General features: G+C 45.8%; 1 protein-coding gene across 1 annotated transcript in view; it reads right to left on the bottom strand.

Moving 5' to 3' along the window:
* DCBLD1 (discoidin, CUB and LCCL domain containing 1) overlaps positions 1–21,769 on the bottom strand; it is a 149,025-nt gene that overhangs the window by 15,160 nt on the left and 112,096 nt on the right. The window contains exons 8-12 of the mRNA XM_063917210.1: positions 7,454–7,660; positions 6,343–6,467; positions 3,389–3,536; positions 1,330–1,446; positions 348–429 (exon numbers count right to left, since the gene is read on the bottom strand). Of these exons, the coding sequence (XP_063773280.1) occupies positions 348–429; positions 1,330–1,446; positions 3,389–3,536; positions 6,343–6,467; positions 7,454–7,660 (679 nt within the window). The remainder of the gene's footprint in view (positions 1–347; positions 430–1,329; positions 1,447–3,388; positions 3,537–6,342; positions 6,468–7,453; positions 7,661–21,769) is intronic.

Below are 21,769 nucleotides of genomic sequence, written 5' to 3'. Positions count from 1 at the left end.
AACATATTGTACCTAGAGGTCTGTATTTTATATGTCAACATTTTGACAGTGGCAAAAGGTTGATATTTAAAATCTAGGTAACTGTACATAAGTGTAACCTGCAGTTAAACTATAGGCAGGTCTACATTGTGACTGCTGAGATACTTCCCATAACAAAATGTTAAGATGGTGAAAATATCAACACTCAGAATACAGACCTGCCTAGATTCTGATTTTTGTCCATATTTATATTTTGATTGTCTACATTTTAAACCTGTCAACATTTTATACATTGTTTACATTACAACCCTGTCAACATATTTATTGCAGAGATTACAGTATCAGTTCATGTTAGACTGTAAGTGTACCTTGATATACATATGCAGATAATGGTGACAAGCACACACACTACCAATGCCAGTGGTATGAGAACTGCAATCATTTTCCATCCTAAAATAAAATGGGAGACCATATTAGTTATCAAGCCTACTGTATATCACACATGCACATAATGCTATGACTGGGCCAACTGTTGCTGTAACGGGTGGAAGCCACAAATGCAGGGTTAAATACAGGGTTGGACTGGCCCACAGGGGTACAGGGGTGGGCCCCACTGCCAGAGGGCCCACCTCCTCCTCTAGGAATTAGGTTCCAGACTGTGCACTTAAATTAAACATATGTTACATTATTCTGAACAGGACTATGGTGTTTCATCTAAGATACATTGCTGTTATTAATCTGGTACATTATTATGCATGCATTGGCAGTGTTTACTAAATATATTTATGATGAGGCCCAGACCATTCACTCTGAAATAGTTAGCCACACCCCCTCCGGAGACTGGCCACACCCCTACACATGGGCCTCTATTTCCTGGTGGCCCTTCAAGCCCCAGTCCCACACTGATTAAATAAAATGAATCCACTCTTCTTCTTTTTTGGTGTTTAATGCATTGCTTATACCAAAGGTTCCCAAACTGTGTGCAGTGGCTCCCTGGGGTACCTTGGGACACTTGCAGGGGTGCCCTGGGTTGGTGGTCCAGGACCAATTCAAATTATTCATGGTCAATATAATAGGCAAAACCAGTGCTGGTGGCTGCCAGTCATAAAATATGTGGCCAAACAGAAGCAAATCTTGTCCCTCACCACATAACTGACCGTAAGGATGACATATAAACGCGATCTACTTAATGTAATATTTCTTTCTAAATTTCTCAATAAGAAATTTTTGGCCTAGGGGTGCCGTGAAAAAAATTCTGATATTCTAGGGCGCCGTGATTCAAAAAAGTTTAGAAACCACTGGCTTATACTGTAACTAAAACTAGTACATATGCTAATGTTCAATCCATACCAAAATCATTTTCTTCAGAAGGAACAGGCTCTGTGATGTTTTTTTCTTCTTTTACTAGATTTTTACCCTTCTTTTCATTTGGCTTCCTCCACATGGGATGAGTGGATGAGTTGTGAGCTGTGGATGTTAAAACAGGATGAGCTGGGTGAGAAAGGGTCACCAGGAGAAGTAAAGACTTCAACATCTATTCTAGTACACGTTTAAAAAAGGGATATTAAATTAGGATTCTCAAATCTGTACGCGGAGCAGTATGCTCAAAAGCCTATGTACTATAGTTACTAGGTGATTAAATATAAGTTATAGTTCTGCATAGATCTGTAAAATATATTTCTGATACAATGTCACACCTGCTGGAAGTCTACAGATGTCGTTATCACACTGTATCTGCAGGAATGTTGGCTGTATTACTGTAGAATGTATTTTCCTCTGACACACAGTGGTACAGGAGACACAGACAGTGGTGCTGTGCACAGCTCACTACACATATACACAGCAACGGGCAGAAAATGTAAAGACGCAAAATGCCAGTTATTGGGATGGCGGTACAACTTAACATGTTACGGCAATTTTTTATTTATTTATCACTTCATATTTACTAATATTTTTAACCAAATTATCTGAAGGGCTACGGCTATTTGAGAGTGCGGGTTACATAACAGAGACTCAATGGAGTGCAGGAGTTAATAAGATTGAAACTGGCATTGCTTTAATAAATTGTTTTATCCCTTCTTTCATAGGCTTCCATGTAGCAGAGAATACACTGAAAACACTGAAACATTAAGACAATGGGGGTAATTCAGACTGGATCACTGCAGCGGCAGCCATCACAGTCTGAATCCCTTTGTGGAGTTGCGGGCGCACTGCGCGTGTGCACCCCGGGAGCCTAGTGAGATGCTATCAGCATCTCAGGGCTGCGATCGCCTCTGCCTTATTGACAGACAGAGGCGGTTGCGGGGCAGGAGGGGGTGTGCCAACGGCGTTAGAACGCCATTGCAGGGCGCGGCCCGAACAATGCACGAGTGCCTGGACCATTGCGGGGGCGGGCCTCGGTGGCTGCATGATGTCACACGCAGTCGCTGTGACCCGGGACGCTAGGCTGTGCAGGCAGGGAGCTACTCGGCAGGGTCAAAAGCATTGCCGCCGTACCATGCTTTTGCACCCGTGTGGGCGGTGGTGGCAGTGCAGAGCGAGACATGCGGGGCTGACTAGCCCTGTGCTGGGCGTCCCCCCGCATGTCTGAGAAACTGATCGTAGATGTGTTACATTTTTTTACAAAATAAATATTTCGTAAAAAAAACAAAAACAAGGGAGGACATTGGGGTTATTTCAGATCTGAATTAACCCTAATGTCCTCCCTTGGTTTTTTTTTTTACAAAATATTTATATTTGTAGTTCTCTTGTTGAGTAGTTAAAGTCGAACATTGTTACATTAAATAGAAAGAATGCTGGAAGATTTTTAAATAAGATTAATAGTGCAGTGAACAACATGGACACTAAATAGTATAATATACAGTGCAACTAATACAGACCCTCTGTTACCAATATCTTGTTAAGATTAGATTGCCCTCTGCTACCTCCTGTGAATGCTGTGGTCAGAAGAGCATAGCGCAGTGTCCATGGTCATGTCTGTAGGAAAATGGACACTGCCTGGCCTAAGAAGGCACTCAAGCAAGCCATGACTCTAGGATTATGCTCAGAGGGAAAGAGAACTTGTATGTTGCATCCCACTCAGGGCAGGAGCGTGGAGCTGCAGAGTGTGAAGGGGTAGACGGAGTGGAGGTGAATGGCCAGAGCAATAGCGCAAGTATAAAGGGTTTGAGGATCTTGCCACTTGTACCAACCACTTAGGGTGGAAGATGATCATACACACAAGCAGATAGAAAATCAGACTACTCAATTTAGGAGAATGTCCAAATACGACACAAACTACAGTAATAAGATCACAAATCAGAAATACCCTCAGGCCCACACACAATATAATATTGGCTAATTAGCATATAATTGTGCATGTACAGATACAGTCACCTGTATGAGGGATAACAGTATTATTGGTACGTACTCTGTGCAAGAGCACATCCTGTAAGTTCCACCTTCAGAGCAATTCTTTGGTTCCAGGTGCGTGGTATTATTCTAAGTGCCCTCGCCACAACTGGAGGGATGAAGTTGTTACGAGTCCAATCCTGATAGTCTGAGTTACCCTCCAATACCTTTACATTAATGGATACAAAACCAAAATAGAATCATGTTATAATATTAAATTATATTCTGGTTCCAAACCGTATTCCTAGAATAAACTACTGAAAGTAATCTTGACAAATATAATTCTGTCATTTCTGCCCTCTTTACATGTGCACTGTGTATAGTGAGATATCTATTATATATATATATATATATATATATATATATATATATATATATACACTGCTCAAAAAAATAAAGGGAACACTTAAACAACACAATGTAACTCCAAGTCAAACACACTTCTGTGAAATCAAACTGTCCACTTAGGAAACAACACTGATTGACAATCAATTTCACATGCTGTTGTGCAAATGGAATAGACAACAGGTGGGAATTATAGGAAATTAGCAAGACACCCCCAATAAAGGAGTTGTTCTGCAGGTGGTGACCACAGACCACTTCTCAGCTCCTATGCTTTCTGGCTGATGTTTTGGTCACTTTTAAAAGCTGGCGGTGCTTTCACTCTAGTGGTAGCATGAGACGGAGTCTACAACCCACACAAGTGGCTCAGGTAGTGCAGCTCATCCAGGATGGCACATCAATGCGAGCTGTGGCAAGGTTTGCTGTGTCTGTCAGCGTAGTGTCCAGAGCATGGAGGCGCTACCAGGAGACAGGCCAGTACATCAGGAGATGTGGATGAGGCCGTAGGAGGGCAACAACCCCGCAGCAGGACTGCTACCTACGCCTTTGTGCAAGGAGGAACAGGAGGAGCACTGCCAGAGCCCTACAAAATGACCTCCAGCAAGCCACAAATGTGCATGTGTCTACTCAAATGATCAGAAACAGACTCCATGAGGGTGGTATGAGGGACCAACGTCCACAGGTGGGGGTTGTGCTTACAGCCCAACACAGTGCAGGACGTTTGGCATTTGCCAGAGAACACCAAGATTGGCAAATTCGCCACTGGCACCCTGTGCTCTTCACAGATGAAAGCAGGTTCTCACTGAGCACATGTGACAGACGTGACAGAGTCTGGAGACGCCAAGGAGAACGTTCTGCTGCCTGCAACATCCTCCAGCATGACCTGTTTGGCAGTGGGTCAGTAATGGTGTGGGGTGGCATTTCTTTGGGGGGCCGCACAGCCCTCCATGTGCTCGCCAGAGGTAGCCTGACTGCCGTTAGGTACCGAGATGAGATCCTCAGACCCCTTGTGAGACCATATGCTGGTGCGGTTGGCCCTGGGTCCCTCCTAATGCAAGACAATGCTAGACCTCATGTGGCTGGAGTGTGTCAGCAGTTCCTGCAAGACGAAGGCATTGATGCTATGGACTGGCCCGCCTGTTCCCCAGACCTGAATCCAATTGAGCACATCTGGGACATCATGTCTCGCTCCATCCACCAACGCCACGTTGCACCACAGGTCTGGGAGGAGATCCCTCAGAAGACCATCCGCCACCTCATCAGGAGCATGCCCAGGCGTTGTAGGGAGGTCATACAGGCACGTGGAGGCCACACACACTACTGAGCCTCATTTTGACTTGTTTTAAGGACATTACATCAAAGTTGGATCAGCCTGTAGTGTGTTTTTTTCACTTTAATTTTGAGTGCGACTCCAAATCCAGACCTCCATGGGTTAATAAATGTAATTTCCATTGATAATTTGTGTGATTTTGTTGTAAGCACATTCAACTATTCATAAACAAAGAATTGAGAAAACCACTTAACCAGCGCTTCTGTTTGTTCAGAGGTTCACTTATTCTTCTCAGATCATCTCCATCGTATTGTATATAAAACAAAGAGGTAGGAAAGAGAATATAGTGTAATACAATTTTTTAATAACAAACAACGTAAAAACAATAAAATCCAGCGGTCTGTGCAAAAGGCATATTAGACAGGTAGGCTTCTCAGTCAGAATAGATACAATGGAGGTTTACCAGATTTGGTGGAACTGTGGTTTAGACAGTTCAAAAACAGCATATAGGTATGGTGGGAATCCCGGAACCGCGTTTCCTCCCCTACTGGGGTCTTTATCAAGGTGTCATACTGACACCTTGATAAAGACCCCAGTAGGGGAGGAAACGCGTTGGTGAAGGAGGTATCTCAGCTTTAATACTCTGAAGGAGAACCTGCATAGAATCAGCAGTTGGGACAATATGAGTGACTGTTCCGGGATTCCCGCCATACCTATATGCTGTTTTTGAACTGTCTAAACCACAGTTCCACCAAATCTGGTAAACCTCCATTGTATCTATTCTGACTGAGAAGCCTACCTGTCTAATATGCCTTTTGCACAGACCGCTGGATTTTATTGTTTTTACGTTGTTTGTTATTAAAAAACTGTATTACACTATATTCTCTTTCCTACCTCTTTGTTTTATATACAATACGATGAGATGATCTGAGAAGAATAAGTGAACCTCTGAACAAACAGAAGCGCTGGTTAAGTGGTTTTCTCAATTCTTTGTTTATGTTTGCACTATTGGTGAGGGGTTAAGGACACCTCTAGGAGTTAACCAGTGACAGGCTGCTTCTTGCGCACGACAAAATTATTTTATTTTCTTTATACATTCAACTATTCAACTATGTAACTATGTAAAGAACAAAGTATTTAATAAGAATATTTCATTCATTCAGATCTAGGATGTGTTATTTTAGTGTTCCCTTTATTTTTTTTGAGCAATATATATATATATATATATATATATATATATACACACACACACACATATACATACACATATATATCTCATCAAGTCAACATTTGGATAAACAAATTAAAATGACTTTCCCCAAATGTTAGATTTATTAAATAACATAAAATAAAGCAATCACCTTCTCGTCATTGCTTATTGCACCCTTGTAAGTCCTCCACTTTGAGCCATCTCTTTTAAAGCTGATGATATAGGATTTCACGTAAAAATTAAAGTTTGGCAATGTGGATCCTGTCGTTAGAATACCTAGAAAATAAAACACAAAATGGAATATACACAACTGAAAACGTGAAAATGTTTTGAACTTATCCACGTGTTAGTATGCAGTCCGACTGTCAGACAAGAATGCCCACATATACAACAAAATACGTGGAACCGCGGCTAATCCGCCGATCCACGTGTTTTCCGACAAGTCGGAATTCCCGACTTGTTGGAAAAATGGCACTTGACTTGAATAGGTTGAATCCAGATTCGACCTCAAAAAGTCGGAAACTGAAATTTTTCAGACAAGTCAGGAAATCCGATTCCAATTGAATACACCTATTAGTGGTGAAGGCATGCAATAACTGTAAAGCATTATATAAATAAATGTTAATAATAATTAATACACATACACTGAATAATATCTTCTGCATGTGGAAAGCTGAATAAACAAAGGCCAATAACCAATAAAGCTTAAGGGGTTAATTCAACTGAAGTCAGAATTGCCGTCTAGTCGGAAAGACGGCAGTTTCCCACTTTTTTAGGTCGAATCATGATTTGACCTATTCAATGGTACTGCCATTTTTTCGACTTGTCAGAAAACATGTGGATCAGCGGATTAGCCAACAGGATTTTGGCCCGTTTTTGACAATGCTGATCTGACTTTAAAAAAAGTCAGATCAGCATTGTCAGAAATGGGCAAAACCTGTCGGAATTGCCCGCTAAGTGAATACTGCACTGTCGGATCCTCTCCATTGGAGTGGATCCGACATGCATTGAATACCCCTCAAAACGTATGTCTAATATAAAAGCCTATTATCATTCACAAATACAGTATGTAAATAATTAAAGCTATTTCCAATAAGGTTGTGACTATGGGAGAATTTCCCATCAGTACACCTATTGAAGGATACTGCAGTCAGCTTCTCTTCTGCCAGAAAACCTTGTGAACGCTTGCACAACTGCACAGCCAGTGTAAATTCTGGCATGGTATGAAGCACCTGGTACTTTGGAACAGTGTTTAGACTTACCAGTGATTTTCTTTTTGTCTCCTAAATCAATTTCAAGCCATTCCCTGTCAGCCTGATGGCTGGAAGCCCAGGAGGCGCCTGGAGTGTGGAGTTGTGCCTTTCCTGGGGACCACAGGACCATCTCCCCAGTCTCACTGCTCCACTCCCAAGAGGAGGTTGCTGAAAAGGTTTCTGCTCCCAAGCCTGCAGTCAGGGAAGTGCTGCAATCTAACACAGAATAAAGCAAAATATGGATTATTATAATGACAGGGAATTATTGCAATAATAGGGCATCAGAAGGTAAATAATTCAGAATGATCTGGATTTTTGTAATGTATATGGTAAAACACACTGCTAGAGTAGATGTAGACTAGATTGTAGGTGGAGGATTGTGTATAATGAGTCAGAAATGTAAGGTCATCATTGTTCTAACATTACTACATATTTTACATATAAAAGTTTCTAACGCTAACTAGAACAAAATATTACAGTTAAGGTTTGATCACTGGGGAGGCAATTATTTTCCAATGGATGTAAGACTTCCTTCTAAGTAATGTCATTTAAGGATAAGGCAAACAGATGTTCAGACCACAAAATGGATAATATCTGAGGACACCTCACGCTAAATTGATTGGCCCCTTATTGTGTCCCACGTGACTAGATTATGGGCGCTATAATATCGCACTATGGGCCCAGATTTACTCAGCCAGTATTGGAATGCTGTTACATTTAATGAGTTATATTGCAGCAAATAAGAATTTACTTACCGATAATTCTATTTCTCGTAGTCCGTAGTGGATGCTGGGGACTCCGTAAGGACCATGGGGAATAGCGGCTCCGCAGGAGACTGGGCACAAAAGTAAAGCTTTAGAACTACCTGGTGTGCACTGGCTCCTCCCCCCATGACCCTCCTCCAAGCCTCAGTTAGGATACTGTGCCCGGACGAGCGTACACAATAAGGAAGGATTTTGAATCCCGGGTAAGACTCATACCAGCCACACCAATCACACCGTACAACTCGTGATCTAAACCCAGTTAACAGCATGATAACAGAGGAGCCTTTAGAAAAGATGGCTCACTACAGCAATAACCCGATTTTTTGGTAACAATAACTATGTACCAGTATTGCAGACAATCCGCACTTGGGATGGGCGCCCAGCATCCACTACAGACTACGAGAAATAGAATTATCGGTAAGTAAATTCTTATTTTCTCTAACGTCCTAAGTGGATGCTGGGGACTCCGTAAGGACCATGGGGATTATACCAAAGCTCCCAAACGGGCGGGAGAGTGCGGATGACTCTGCAGCACCAATGAGAGAACTCCAGGTCCTCCTCAGCCAGGGTATTAATTTTGTAGAATTTTACAAACGTATTTGCTCCTGACCAAGTAGCTGCTCGGCAAAGTTGTAAAGCCGAGACCCCTTGGGCAGCCGCCCAAGATGAGCCCATCTTCCTTGTGGAGTGGGCATTTACAGATTTTTGGCTGTGGCAGGCCTGCCACAGAATGTGCAAGCTGAATTGTACTACAAATCCAACGAGCAATAGTCTGCTTAGAAGCAGGAGCACCCAGCTTGTTGGGTGCATACAGGATAAACAGCGAGTCAGATTTTCTGACTCCAGCCGTCCTGGAAACATATATTTTCAGGGCCCTGACAACGTCTAGCAACTTGGAGTCCTCCAAGTCCCTAGTAGCCGCAGGCACCACAATAGGTTGGTTCAGGTGAAACGCTGAAACCACCTTAGGGAGAAACTGAGGATGAGTCCTCAATTCCGCCCTGTCCGAATGGAAAATCAGATAAGGCTTTTACAGGATAAAGCCGCCAATTTTGACACGCGCCTGGCCCAGGCCAGGGCCAACAGCATGACCACTTTCCATGTGAGATATTTTAACTCCACAGATTTAAGTGGTTCAAACCAATGTGACTTTTTGGAACCCAAAAACTACATTGAGATCCCAAGGTGCCACTGGAGGCACAAAAGGAGGCTGTATATGCAGTACCCCTTTTACAACGTCTGAACTTCAGGGACTGAAGCTAGTTCTTTTTGGAAGAAAATTGACAGGGCCGAAATTTGAACCTTAATGGACCCCAATTTCAGGCCCATAGACACTCCTGTTTGCAGGAAATGTAGGAATCGACCCAGTTGAATTTCCTCCGTCGGGCCTTACTGGCCTCGCACCACGCAACATATTTTCGCCAAATGCGGTGATAATGTTTTGCGGTTACATCCTTCCTGGCTTTGATCAGGATAGGGATGACTTCATCCGGAATGCCTTTTTTCCTTCAGGATCCGGCGTTCAACCGCCATGCCGTCAAACGCAGCCGCGGTAAGTCTTGGAACAGACAGGGTCCTTGCTGGAGCAGGTCCCTTCTTAGAGGTAGAGGCCACGGATCCTCCGTGAGCATCTCTTGAAGTTCCGGTTACCAAGTCCTTCTTGGCCAATCCGGAGCCACGAATATAGTGCTTACTCCTCTCCATCTTATCAATCTCAGTACCTTGGGTATGAGAGGCACATGAGGGAACACATACACTGACTGGTACACCCACGGTGTTACCAGAGCGTCTACAGCTATTGCCTGAGGGTCCCTTGACCTGGCGCAATACCTGTCGAGTTTTTCCCAACGGTTTATAATCATGTGGAAGACTTTTGGGTGAAGTCCCCACTCTCCCGGGTGGAGGTCGTGTCTGCTGAGGAAGTCTGCTTCCCAGTTGTCCACTCCCGGAATTGCTGACAGTGCTATCACAAGATTTTCCGCCCAGCGAAGAATCCTTGCAGCTTCTGCCATTGCCCTCCTGCTTCTTGTGCCACCCTGTCTGTTTACGTGGGTGACTGCCGTGATGTTGTCCGACTGGATCAACACCGGCTGACCTTGAAGCAGAGGTCTTGCTAAGCTTAGAGCCTTGTAAATGGCCCTTAGCTTCAGGATATTTATGTGAAGTGATGTCTCCAGGCTTGGAAATTCCATAAGCCCAGGAAATTCCTTCCCTGTGTGACTGCTCCCCAGCCTCGCAGGCTGGCATCCGTGGTCACCAGGACCCAGTCCTGAATGCCGAATCTGCGGCCCTCTAGAAGATGAGCACTCTGCAACCACCACAGGAGGGACACCCTTGTTCTTGGTGACAGGGTTATCCGCTGATGCATCTGAAGATGCGACCCGGACCATTTGTCCAGCAGGTCCCACTGGAAAGTTCTTGCGTGGAATCTGCCGAATGGGATTGCTTCGTAGGAAGCCACCATTTTACCCAGAACCCTTGTGCATTGATGCACTGAGACCTGGCTCGGTTTTAGGAGGTTCCTGACTAGCTCGGATAACTCCCTGGCTTTCTCCTCCGGGAGAAACACCTTTTTCTGGACTGTGTCCAGGATCATCCCTAGGAACAGAAGACGAGTCGTCGGAACCAGCTGCGATTTTGGAATATTGAGAATCCAATCGTGCTGCCGCAACACTACCTGAGATAGTGCTACACCGACCTCCAACTGTTCCCTGGATCTTACCCTTATCAGGGAATCGTCCAAGTAAGGGATAACTAAAATTCCCTTCCTTCGAAGGAATATCATCATTTCGGCCATTACCTTGGTAAAGACCCGGGGTGCCGTGGACCATCCATACGGCAGTGTCTGAACTGATAGTGACAGTTCTGTACCATAAACCTGAGGTACCCTTGGTGAGAAGGGTAAATTTGGACATGAAGGTAAGCATCCTTGATGTCCCGAGACATCATGTAGTCCCCTTCTTCCAGGTTCGCAATCACTGCTCTGAGTGACTCAATCTTGAATTTGAACCTCTGTATGTAAGTGTTCAAAGATTTTAGATTTAGAATCTGTCTCACCGAGCCGTCCGGCTTCGGTACCACAACAGTGTGGAATAATACCCCGTTCCCTGTTGCAGGAGGGGTACCTTGATTATCACCTGCTGGGAATACAGCTCGTGAATGGCTTCCAAAACTGTCTCCCTGTCAGAAGGAGACATCGGTAAAGCCGACTTTAGGAAACGGCGAGGGGGAGACTTCTCGAATTCCAATTTGTACCCCTGAGATATCACCTGAAGGATCCAGGGGTCTTCTTGCGAGTGAGCCCACTGCGCGCTGAAATTCATTGAGACGGGCCCCCCACCGTGCCTGATTCTGCTTGTAAAGCCCCAGCGTCATACTGAGGGCTTGGCAGAGGCGGGAGAGGGTTTCTGTTCCTGGGAACTGGCTGATTTCTGCAGCCTTTTTCCTCTCCCTCTGTCACGGGGCAGAAATGAGGAACCTTTTGCCCGCTTGTCCACGAAAAGACTGCGCCTGATAATACGGCGTCTTCTCATGTTGAGAGGCGACCTGGGGTACAAACGTGGATTTCCCAGCTGTTGCCGTGGCCACCAGGTCTGAAAGACCGACCCCAAATAACTCCTCCCCTTAATAAGGCAATACTTCCAAATGCCGTTTGAAATCCGCATCACCTGACCACTGTCGTGTCCATAACCCTCTACTGGTAGAAATGGACAACGCACTTAGACTTGATGCCAGTCGGCAAATATTCCGCTGTGCATCACGCATATATATAAATGCATCTTTTAAATGCTCTATAGGCAAAAATATACTGTCCCTATCTAGGGTATCAATATTTTCAGTCAGGGAATCCGACCACGCCAACCCAGCACTGCACATCCAGGCTGAGGCGATTGCTGGTTGCAGTATAACACCAGTATGTGTGTAAATACATTTCAGGATACCCTCCTGCTTTCTATCAGCAGGATCCTTAAGGGCGGCCATCTCAGGAGAGGGTAGAGCCCTTACAAGCGTGTGAGCGCTTTATCCACCCTAGGGGGTGTTTCCCAACGCACCCTAACCTCTGGTGGGAAAGGATATAATGCTAATAACATTTTAGAAATTATCAGTTGTTATCGGGGGAAACCCACGCATCATCACACACCTCATTTAATTTCTCAGATTCAGGAAAACTACAGGTAGTTTTTCCTCACCGAACATAATACCCCTTTTTTTGGTGGTACTCGTATTATCAGAAATGTGTAAAACATTTTTCATTGCCTCAATCATGTAACGTGTGGCCCTACTGGAAGTCACATTTGTCTCTTCACCGTCGACACTGGAGTCAGTATCCGTGTCGGCGTCTATATCTGCCATCTGAGGTAACGGGCGCTTTAGAGCCCCTGATGGCCTATGAGACGTCTGGACAGGCACAAGCTGAGTAGCCGGCTGTCTCATGTCAACCACTGTCTTTTATACAGAGCTGACACTGTCACGTAATTCCTTCCAACAGTTCATCCACTCAGGTGTCGACCCCCTAGGGGGTGACATCACTATTACAGGCAATCTGCTCCGTCTCCACATCATTTTTCTCCTCATACATGTCGACACAAACGTACCGACATACAGCACACACACAGGGAATGCTCTGATAGAGGACAGGACCCCACTAGCCCTTTGGGGAGACAGAGGGAGAGTTTGCCAGCACACACCAGAGCGCTATATATATATACAGGGATAACCTTATATAAGTGTTTTTCCCCTTATAGCTGCTGTTTTATTTAATACTGCGCGTAATTAGTGCCCCCCTCTCTTTTTTAACCCTTTCTGTAGTGTAGTGACTGCAGGGGAGAGCCAGGGAGCTTCCCTCCAACGGAGCTGTGAGGGAAAATGGCGCCAGTGTGCTGAGGAGATAAGGCCGCCGATAAGGGGGCGGAGCCTATCTCCCGTTTTTCTATGTATTCTGGCAGGGGTTAAATGCATCCATATAGCCCAGGAGCTATATGTGATGCATTTTTTGCCATCCAAGGTGTTTTTATTGCGTCTCAGGGCGCCCCCCCCTAGCGCCCTGCACCCTCAGTGACCGGAGTGTGAAGTGTGCTGAGAGCAATGGCGCACAGCTGCAGTGCTGTGCGCTACCTTGTTGAAGACAGGACGTCTTCTGCCGCCGATTTTCCGGACCTCTTCTGTCTTCTGGCTCTGTAAGGGGGCCGGCGGCGCGGCTCTGGGACCCATCCATGGCTGGGCCTGTGATCGTCCCTCTGGAGCTAATGTCCAGTAGCCTAAGAAGCCCAATCCACTCTGCACGCAGGTGAGTTCGCTTCTTCTCCCCTTAGTCCCTCGATGCAGTGAGCCTGTTGCCAGCAGGTCTCACTGAAAATAAAAAAACCTAAAACTAAACTTTTCACTAAGCAGCTCAGGAGAGCCACCTAGTGTGCACCCTTCTCGTTCGGGCACAAAAATCTAACTGAGGCTTGGAGGAGGGTCATGGGGGGAGGAGCCAGTGCACACCAGGTAGTTCTAAAGCTTTACTTTTGTGCCCAGTCTCCTGCGGAGCCGCTATTCCCCATGGTCCTTACGGAGTCCCCAGCATCCACTTAGGACGTTAGAGAAATGTAATTTATTCAGATTGTGGCCCGTGTACGTTCGGACCAATTAGAGCTCTTTAATCATTAGTAGATGTCAGGCTTGTTATGTGTGTCCAGCTAGTCTATGATATCGACACAGATTTTTTTTTATTTTTATTTTTTAAGTCACTATTTTGATTGCACAATATTATTATACCTGCTGCACTACAGGTCCCAGCAGTCCTAGATTGGGGAGTACGCTTAAGTATTGTATACATAAATCAATTTCTATATTTCTCTCAGTAACAGATTGAAACTAGAACAGCAGATAACCAGGAGATACCCCGAAGGCAGACTCAGAAGCAGGAATTTGTGTAGCCCTCACTCACTGTCTCAACAAGCTAGATATTTACTGAACAGCTGCACGTCTATGCTGACCTCTGGTGACTTGTCATTTTTGGAACCTCTTCATTCTTCACTTTAAATAAATAGTCTGTGTCAGACTGCGTTAATTACTTTACTGATTCATGACAATTTAAGTCCAATATCAAAAGGCATTTATTATTATAGCATTTCAAATTTTAAGTCCACTACTATTGTAATTAGCAGAAAAGAAAACTTCACCAATTTATGAGCATTGTATTTTTTTAAAAAAGAAAACAAAAAACAGAACTCCACAGGCACATCTGGTGAGAAAGAGGTGGGGATGCTCTCTTAATTAACTAGGTCTCACAAATGAGTATAGAATGTTATCAAATCTGTGAAATCTTGGAGGCGTGGCTTGGCCGAGCATGGAGTAGGAAGCTAGGAGTTAGAGCTCCGTCTATCCTGCCTTATATATCCTGATTCCCCCGCTCGTGGCTGCTACTGACCCGGCTCTCGCGTTGTGGCTTTTAACCCTGCTCATGTTGAGGGGTCTGCGGGACTGTGTTTCTGCCCTGGGAAGCCGCTGGACGAGTCGCGGCCTACACCGCTCGGCCTCATTCCTTCCGCCCGGCGCCATCTTGGGAACTAACAGCGGAGACCGGAGCCGCGCTGGGACGGAGCTCCCTTCACTCGCACCCTCTGCTGTTTTCTGCTGGACCGGAGGTCGTTGTGTGTCCCTGTCTCCTTCCACCTTGCGTCTGGCGGACTGCATGTCCCTCTGTGGCGGTGATAGTTGCTGACGGCGCGGGGGTGCATCTGCCTGCACGAACCGTCCCTCCTCACATCCCCTGCCTCTCTGCACTGCTGGTCGGAGCCTCCCAGTCTGCACTACTCTGCCTGCGGGGCTGCCTTGATACCTGCAACTACCCTGCTCTACCCACACTGCTGGGTGACGCTTCCATATCTACACTACTCTCTGAGAGGGTCCACTCAAAAGCCTGCTGTTGGTTATACTGCCTGACTACTGACATTAAAGATTTCCTTTTCCTTGCCTGGATTTATTCACCTGCGTGAGACTCTGGAGTCCTGGGGATTTTTCAGCCTGTGGTGAGCACGTATTGTTTATTCTATATCATTGAATCCGCCCGTCATGGTACGTGGGGGCAGTGCTGCTGCTGCTACCGCTGCTGCTAAACTTGAGAAATATGCTAGAGGCTCTCAATCCTCCTCCCAACCCACCCGGGGTGCTACTCCCCCATCCCCCTCTTCCCCCTCGGGATCACCACCTCGTGAAGACGACACGTCTCAGTCGACACAGCAAATTCTCTTAGCCATATCCACGTCCGAGCACAGAGTCATGGATAAAATTGGCCAAGTACAGGTGGATATCACTTTAATCAGGCATGACATGCAAAAGATTCGTGAACGGGTGGGGGAGGCGGAGCACCGTATCTCCGACCTAGAAGACGTCACCAATCCTCTTAAAGACACAGTTTCCAACCTCACAACCCAGATGTCGGCAGTTAAGGCGAAGCTCTCCGATATTGAAGGAAGACTGCGTCGTAATAACGTTCGCTTTGTGGGCCTCCCGGAGAGAGCGGAGGGCTCCTCCCCAGAATTGTTCCTCGAAACATGGCTTCTCCGCCTATTTCAACGCGATGACTTTGGTCCTCAGTTCTCTGTGGAGAGGGCCCATCGATTGCCTGCCAGGGCTCCTCCCCCGGGCGCACCTGCACGCACTTTCATAGCCCGTTTTCTACATTACAGGGACCGGGATGCGGTCCTACGGCTGGCCCGCACACAGGGTCCTTTGAAATTTGACAACCATGATATTTCTGTTTACCCAGACTTTGCCGTAGATGTCCAGAAGTCGCGTACGCAGTTCCTACAGGTCAAAAGAAAGCTTCGTGACCATCAAATTCAATATGCCATGTTGTTTCCGGCACGTTTAAGGGTGGTGTATGATGGCTCCACACACTTCTTCAATACCCCTCAAGAGGCGGAGGCCTGGCTGGAGCGCAGACCCAGGCCCCCTATTTAGGGACTGTTTCTCCCTCAGAGGTCGCATTGACTGCTGGGTTTTGTACTCCTCCTAACCATGTAGCGGGAATGATCTTTATTTCTAGGAGCTGAATGCTAGGATATAGCCTTTTTGTAGAGGCATTAGTTGTCTCTACTCCCTAGGGTTGTTATAGGTTCTCAGCCTTAGTTTAGTTAGGGTTTTTTCGGGATCCAGGCGTGTCTAGTTTGGGATGGATATGCAGGGAGGGGGGGGGGGGGGGGTTTGGGATGTTCTGGGTTTGTTCTTATTTTTGTAGATGTATTGCTTCATGTGTCACTGTGCTATTTTTTTTTTCTCGAACTGTAATGTGTCCATGATTTCTTCTATGTATGCCTTCTGCTCTCCGTATGCTCTGCCTGTGTGCTGGCGGGGGGCCGTAGTGATCCCTTTGCTCCTTCCCCCTCTACGTTATGGGTTTCTCTCTTTTGCGCGCCTTGCTTGCCTTGGATTTCCCTCTTCTCCTGCCTCTCCGTATTTGCCCCTTGCCTTTTTTCTCCTTCTGTCCTCTCTCTTTTGTATCCATGGCTGCAGGGGTTGATGGACTCCGCATACTCGGCTGGAATGTGAGGGGCCTGAATGACCGCATTAAGCGGGCTCTGGTTTTATCTCAGGTGAGAAAGTATAGGGCAGATATCATATGCCTTTCCGAAACGCACCTAGTTGGTACTAGAACCTTGGCTCTCAGGAAGCCCTGGGTGGGTCTCTCCTATCATTCCACCGTCTCTGCTAACTCCAGGGGGGTTTCAGTTTTGGTGCGGAAGTCGGTTAATTTCCACTTAGTTCATAGCCAAATTGACCAATATGGCAGGTATGTATTTCTTAGGGCCTATGTTAACCGTACACTTTTACACATACTTGCTGTCTATGTCCCTCCCCCCTACAATAATGAGGTACTCAGGCAGGCAATGTCGTTTCTTGCTACTTCTCCCTCAGCTCCGGTCCTTTGCATCGGTGACTTCAATAATGTTTTGGATAAAGTTTTAGATAGATGGGCTGAACTTCCCCCTTCTCTACCCTCTGCCTCCCCGTCCCCCACTCCGTTCGCGAGGTTGGTTTCCGAGCTTGGACCCCTGGATATTTGGAGGTTGAGACACCCTAAACAACTCCAATACTCCTGCCACTCGGCCAGCTTTCACTCGTTCTCGAGAATAGACTTGGCCCTCGTCTCCCCTGATCTCACTGCTAGAATACTGGATGTCCAGTACCTTCAGAGGGGACTCTCGGATCACTCACCTGTGCTGGTGGTCCTAGATTCTGTTCCTGCCTGTGGGGCTAAACTCTGGAAATTGAATCCCTTCTGGTTGACCTTGCTGACTGACCACGAGGCCTTGCTTAGTGAATGGAGTGATTTTGGGGTTCATAATGCGTCCTGTTCTGATCCACTGGTTAAGCATGACGCATTTAAAGCTTCACTACGGGGCTCCTTCATACGGCAAATAGCTAATGTCAAGAAATCTAGTAGGGAGGAAGAGATGCGCCTGGAACTTGCCTGTTCCCAATCCGAGTCTGCTTACCTCACTACTAGGACCCTTGATGATCGGGCAAAATGGGATGTGGCCAGGAAAGCCTGGTCTGACCACTTGCTTGATAAATCAAAGCGCAAATTACTTTTCTCCCAGCACACCCTCTATTCACAATCAGACACGGGGGGTAGTTACTTGGCCTTTCTGGCTCGGGGAGAGAGAACGGGGGGTTCCATTCAGCAGGTCTGTGATTCTCAGGGTGAAATGGTATATGCCACCCCTGAAATAGCATAGGTTTTCCAGTCCTTTTATTCTTCGTTGTATGCCTCTAGGGTCACCTATACCCCCACTCAACTACAGCAATATCTTTCAGACATTGCCCTGCCACAGCTGTCCCAACAATCTGTAGATATTTTGGATGCGAATATCACCCCAGAGGAGGTTGAGGCTGCTATTGCCTCCTTCCCTAATAAAAAGGCCCCGGGTAGCGACGGTATACCGGTTGAAGTTTATAAACAATATCGTGCACACTTTGTCCCCTATCTTTTGACTCTCTTTAATACATTGATGGAGGGCGCTCGTCTACCTCCCTCTATGTCCGAAGCTATTATGTGGTGATCCTTAAACCGGGTAAAGACCCTACGGCCCCGGAGTCCTACCGCCCGATTTCATTGCTACCTACTGATGTCAAGATTTTGGCCAAAATTCTGGCACTTAGACTCAATAGTGTTATCACCTCGATCATTCATGATGATCAGACAGGATTTATGCCAGGCAAGTCCACCCTCCAAAATTTAAGGCGACTGTTTTGTCACCTGCAGATGGAGGACCGCCCCGAGTCGGGGGCTGTGGTGGTTTCCTTGGATGCTGCCAAGGCCTTCGACTCTGTAGAATGGGAGTATTTGTGGGAAGTCCTTAGACGGTTTGCTTTTGGCCCCAAATTCATACGCTGGGTACAATTACTCTATTCCTCCGCCGTGGCTCGAATATCTGTCAATGGCTATGTGACGTCCCCATTTGCTTTGTCCCGTGGTACTAGACAGGGCTGCCTACTCTCCTCTGCCCTTTTTGCCCTGGCTGTAGAGCCATTGGCATGTTTCATCAGAGCGTCCCCTGATGTTAGGGGCATCACTATTGACGGACATGAGGATGTTATTGCATTATATCCTGATGACATGCTCTTGTTCCTCAGAGACCCTGATGCTTCCCTGACCTCCCTTCTGGGTATTGTTGATACATTTGGCCTTTACTCCGGCCTGACTATCAACTGGAATAAATCTAATGTCTTTCCCATATCTGGTATTCTTCCTGACCCGTTGCCAGATGTGTTCTCCTTGGCCTGGACCCTTCGCTTTCAGTATCTTGGTGTCTGGATCACTCCTAATGTTAAGTCTTTTGTACATCAAAACATTGACCAGGTCACGGTGGATCTGAAGCGACGGGTTCATGTATGGAAGAAGCTTCCCCTTACTGTCACGGGTCGCATTAACCTGATCAAGATGGTGATGCAACCAAAGTATCTTTATCTATTGCAGCACTCTCCTACTTATATCCCCAAGAAAATTTTCACTAACATTGATAGTGTGCTTTCCTCCTTTATTTGGGGCGACAAAACGCCTAGGGTTGCCCTGAGAGCTCTGGTTAGGGCTAAATCGGATGGAGGTTTGGGCTTTCCCAATCTCCGGGTCTATTATATAGCTGCTCAGCTTGCACATCTGTCTAATTGGATTCTCAGTAGGGATAGTCTCACATTTGAGAGATTCTTTGCCGAGTGTGTGGGGTCTCATTTCTCCCCTCTCCAGTTTCTTGTTTCTGCCTCTTCTACTGCTGGTCTTCCTCCTTTACTCCGTCAATCGCTACTTGTGTGGCGTCAGGCTCACTCCTATTATTCATGGCAAGGCACAGACTCTGACACGCCACTTTGGTTCAATCCAGGATATAGGGAGTTGTTGCAGCTCTCACAGGACAACATATGGATTGGGGCGGGCCTCACCACAGTCTCGCAACTGTATGATAATGGTGTTTTCAAGTCTTTCGCACAACTGAAGGAGGAGCTTGAAATATCCAATAGATCCTTTTATCGCTATCTACAGCTCCGCCATGCGGTGCAGGCACAGTTTGGGGCCTCGCCCCCGCCCATTTCTGACTCCCCGATTAAGGATATGGTTAGGAATTTGGGTGCAAGACACCAAGTTTCCATTCTATATAGTAGTCTGAATGCCCACATCTGTCCGAATATATTTGACCAACTTAAACTCAAATGGGAACAAGACATTGGCCCAATTGCAGACGACCAGTGGCTACAGGTGTTGAGCTCACTTAAATACTCTACTCAGTGTATCAAATATCAGCAGGTTTATTTCTTTGTTCTGCATAGGACATACAGAACTCCAGTTTCTTTGTATAAAGCAGGCCTACGGCCTGATAGTACCTTCCCAAGATGTGGTGCCCTTGACTCTACTTTTTGGCACCTATTATGGCTGTGCCCCACAGTACATGCCTTTTGGGATGCAGTTTGGGCAGACATTCTGCTCACTGAACCTACGCTGCCCCCCCCCTCTCTCCTACTATATGTATGTTTGCGCTAGACTTAGAGGAATCCTACTGCCCGGCACTATACAAATATGTTCTTTGCCTGACTACCTTAGCTAAGGTGATTATAGCGCGTAACTGGTTTGCTACTTCTTCCCCCAATGTGTACAACTGGCGAGCCCTAGTAAATGAGGTGTCCGGACATGAGAGGTTTACACATAGGTCTAGAGGGACCCTACCCCATAACTTTAGCAAGTGGGACAGGTGGAATACCTCCCTTCTGGCTACAGCTGGGGCACTATTCTCTGACTAATTGAGGCTTCATATTTGAATTTGCGATGTTGCCGTGACACTTATTATCTTTTTCCATGTGACACTGTGACACAGATGGTATTAATTACTGTATTTTTCCTGTAATTTTTTTTCTTTGTTTTGTTTGTTGTTCTGGTTTTGTTCTGTATTTAATGTTGTTGGTTTTTTTTTTTTTATCTTGTCCCTGTGAAAAACTCTAATAAAAAACTACACAAGTTAAAAAAAAAAAAAAAAATCTGTGAAATCTTGTCAAATGTAGCTTTTTTGAGACGAAACTGTGTTTATAGCATTCCAAAAAGTTAGATACTGTAGCTCCATGAAAAGTGACCATCATAAACCTTCAGATGCAAAGCTCAGAACTGAAGTAATATGGGTGAAAATATTCGATCACCGAAAGAGTAGTAAACTCTTGGAACAAATGGTCATAACCAACTACTATGGCAACTACTATGGCATGTAGTCAAAATGTCGGCATCACCATGTCACAATGTTGGCATCACAATATCAACAGTTATGTAGACTTTGTTAAAATATCAGCATGCACAGAATGTCATCCTGTGCAGAACAGTATCCGGATGATAGGTTGACAGTTAAAAGGTCGACGAGCAATAGGTCAACACCGAATGGTCGACATGGTATACAGGTTCAAATGGTCGACACGATAATGGTCGACATTCTGGTTTGTTTGTTTTTTCAGGACTTTCTTATACTTTACAATCCACGTGGACTACAATTGAGAATGGAAAATCTTGCCAGAAGCATGGTGAGCAAATCAAGCCATGCAAGGGAATGCGATGAACTAACTTAGGGGTCCATGTGCTGGAACGGAAATTTTGACACTAAAAAACCCATCAAAAACTCATGTCAACCTTATGTGTCGACCTTTTGACCATTTGGTGTCAACCTTCTGATTGAAGACTCTTTGATCCATAACCGTGCATCCTGTATCGATTAGCAGCAGAGGGTTAGGCTGTGGGAGGGGAGGTTATGTTTAGGCAAGGGGAAGAAGGAGTGGTGTGAGGCATAGTAACACCCAGAAGTCTTCCGCTGACCAGGAAGTCATCACTAGAGCCATGTATCTGCCAGAAGCCACTGCTAGAAAATCGGGGATATTTTTTTCGACATGATGGATGTCTCCAATGAGATCATGTTGCATGTAGACATTATGACCTTACTGATATTATGAATAAAGACTAAATATACCACACCCCCTCACTATAGTATAATGTGCAGGAATGTGGGATGGAAGGCGATTAGAACTTAAAAGAAGAGCACAACATTCA

This window comes from Pseudophryne corroboree, chromosome 4 (genome assembly GCF_028390025.1).
Source record: "Pseudophryne corroboree isolate aPseCor3 chromosome 4, aPseCor3.hap2, whole genome shotgun sequence".
NCBI lineage: Eukaryota > Metazoa > Chordata > Amphibia > Anura > Myobatrachidae > Pseudophryne > Pseudophryne corroboree.
This window is presented reverse-complemented; position numbering and strand designations above follow the sequence as displayed.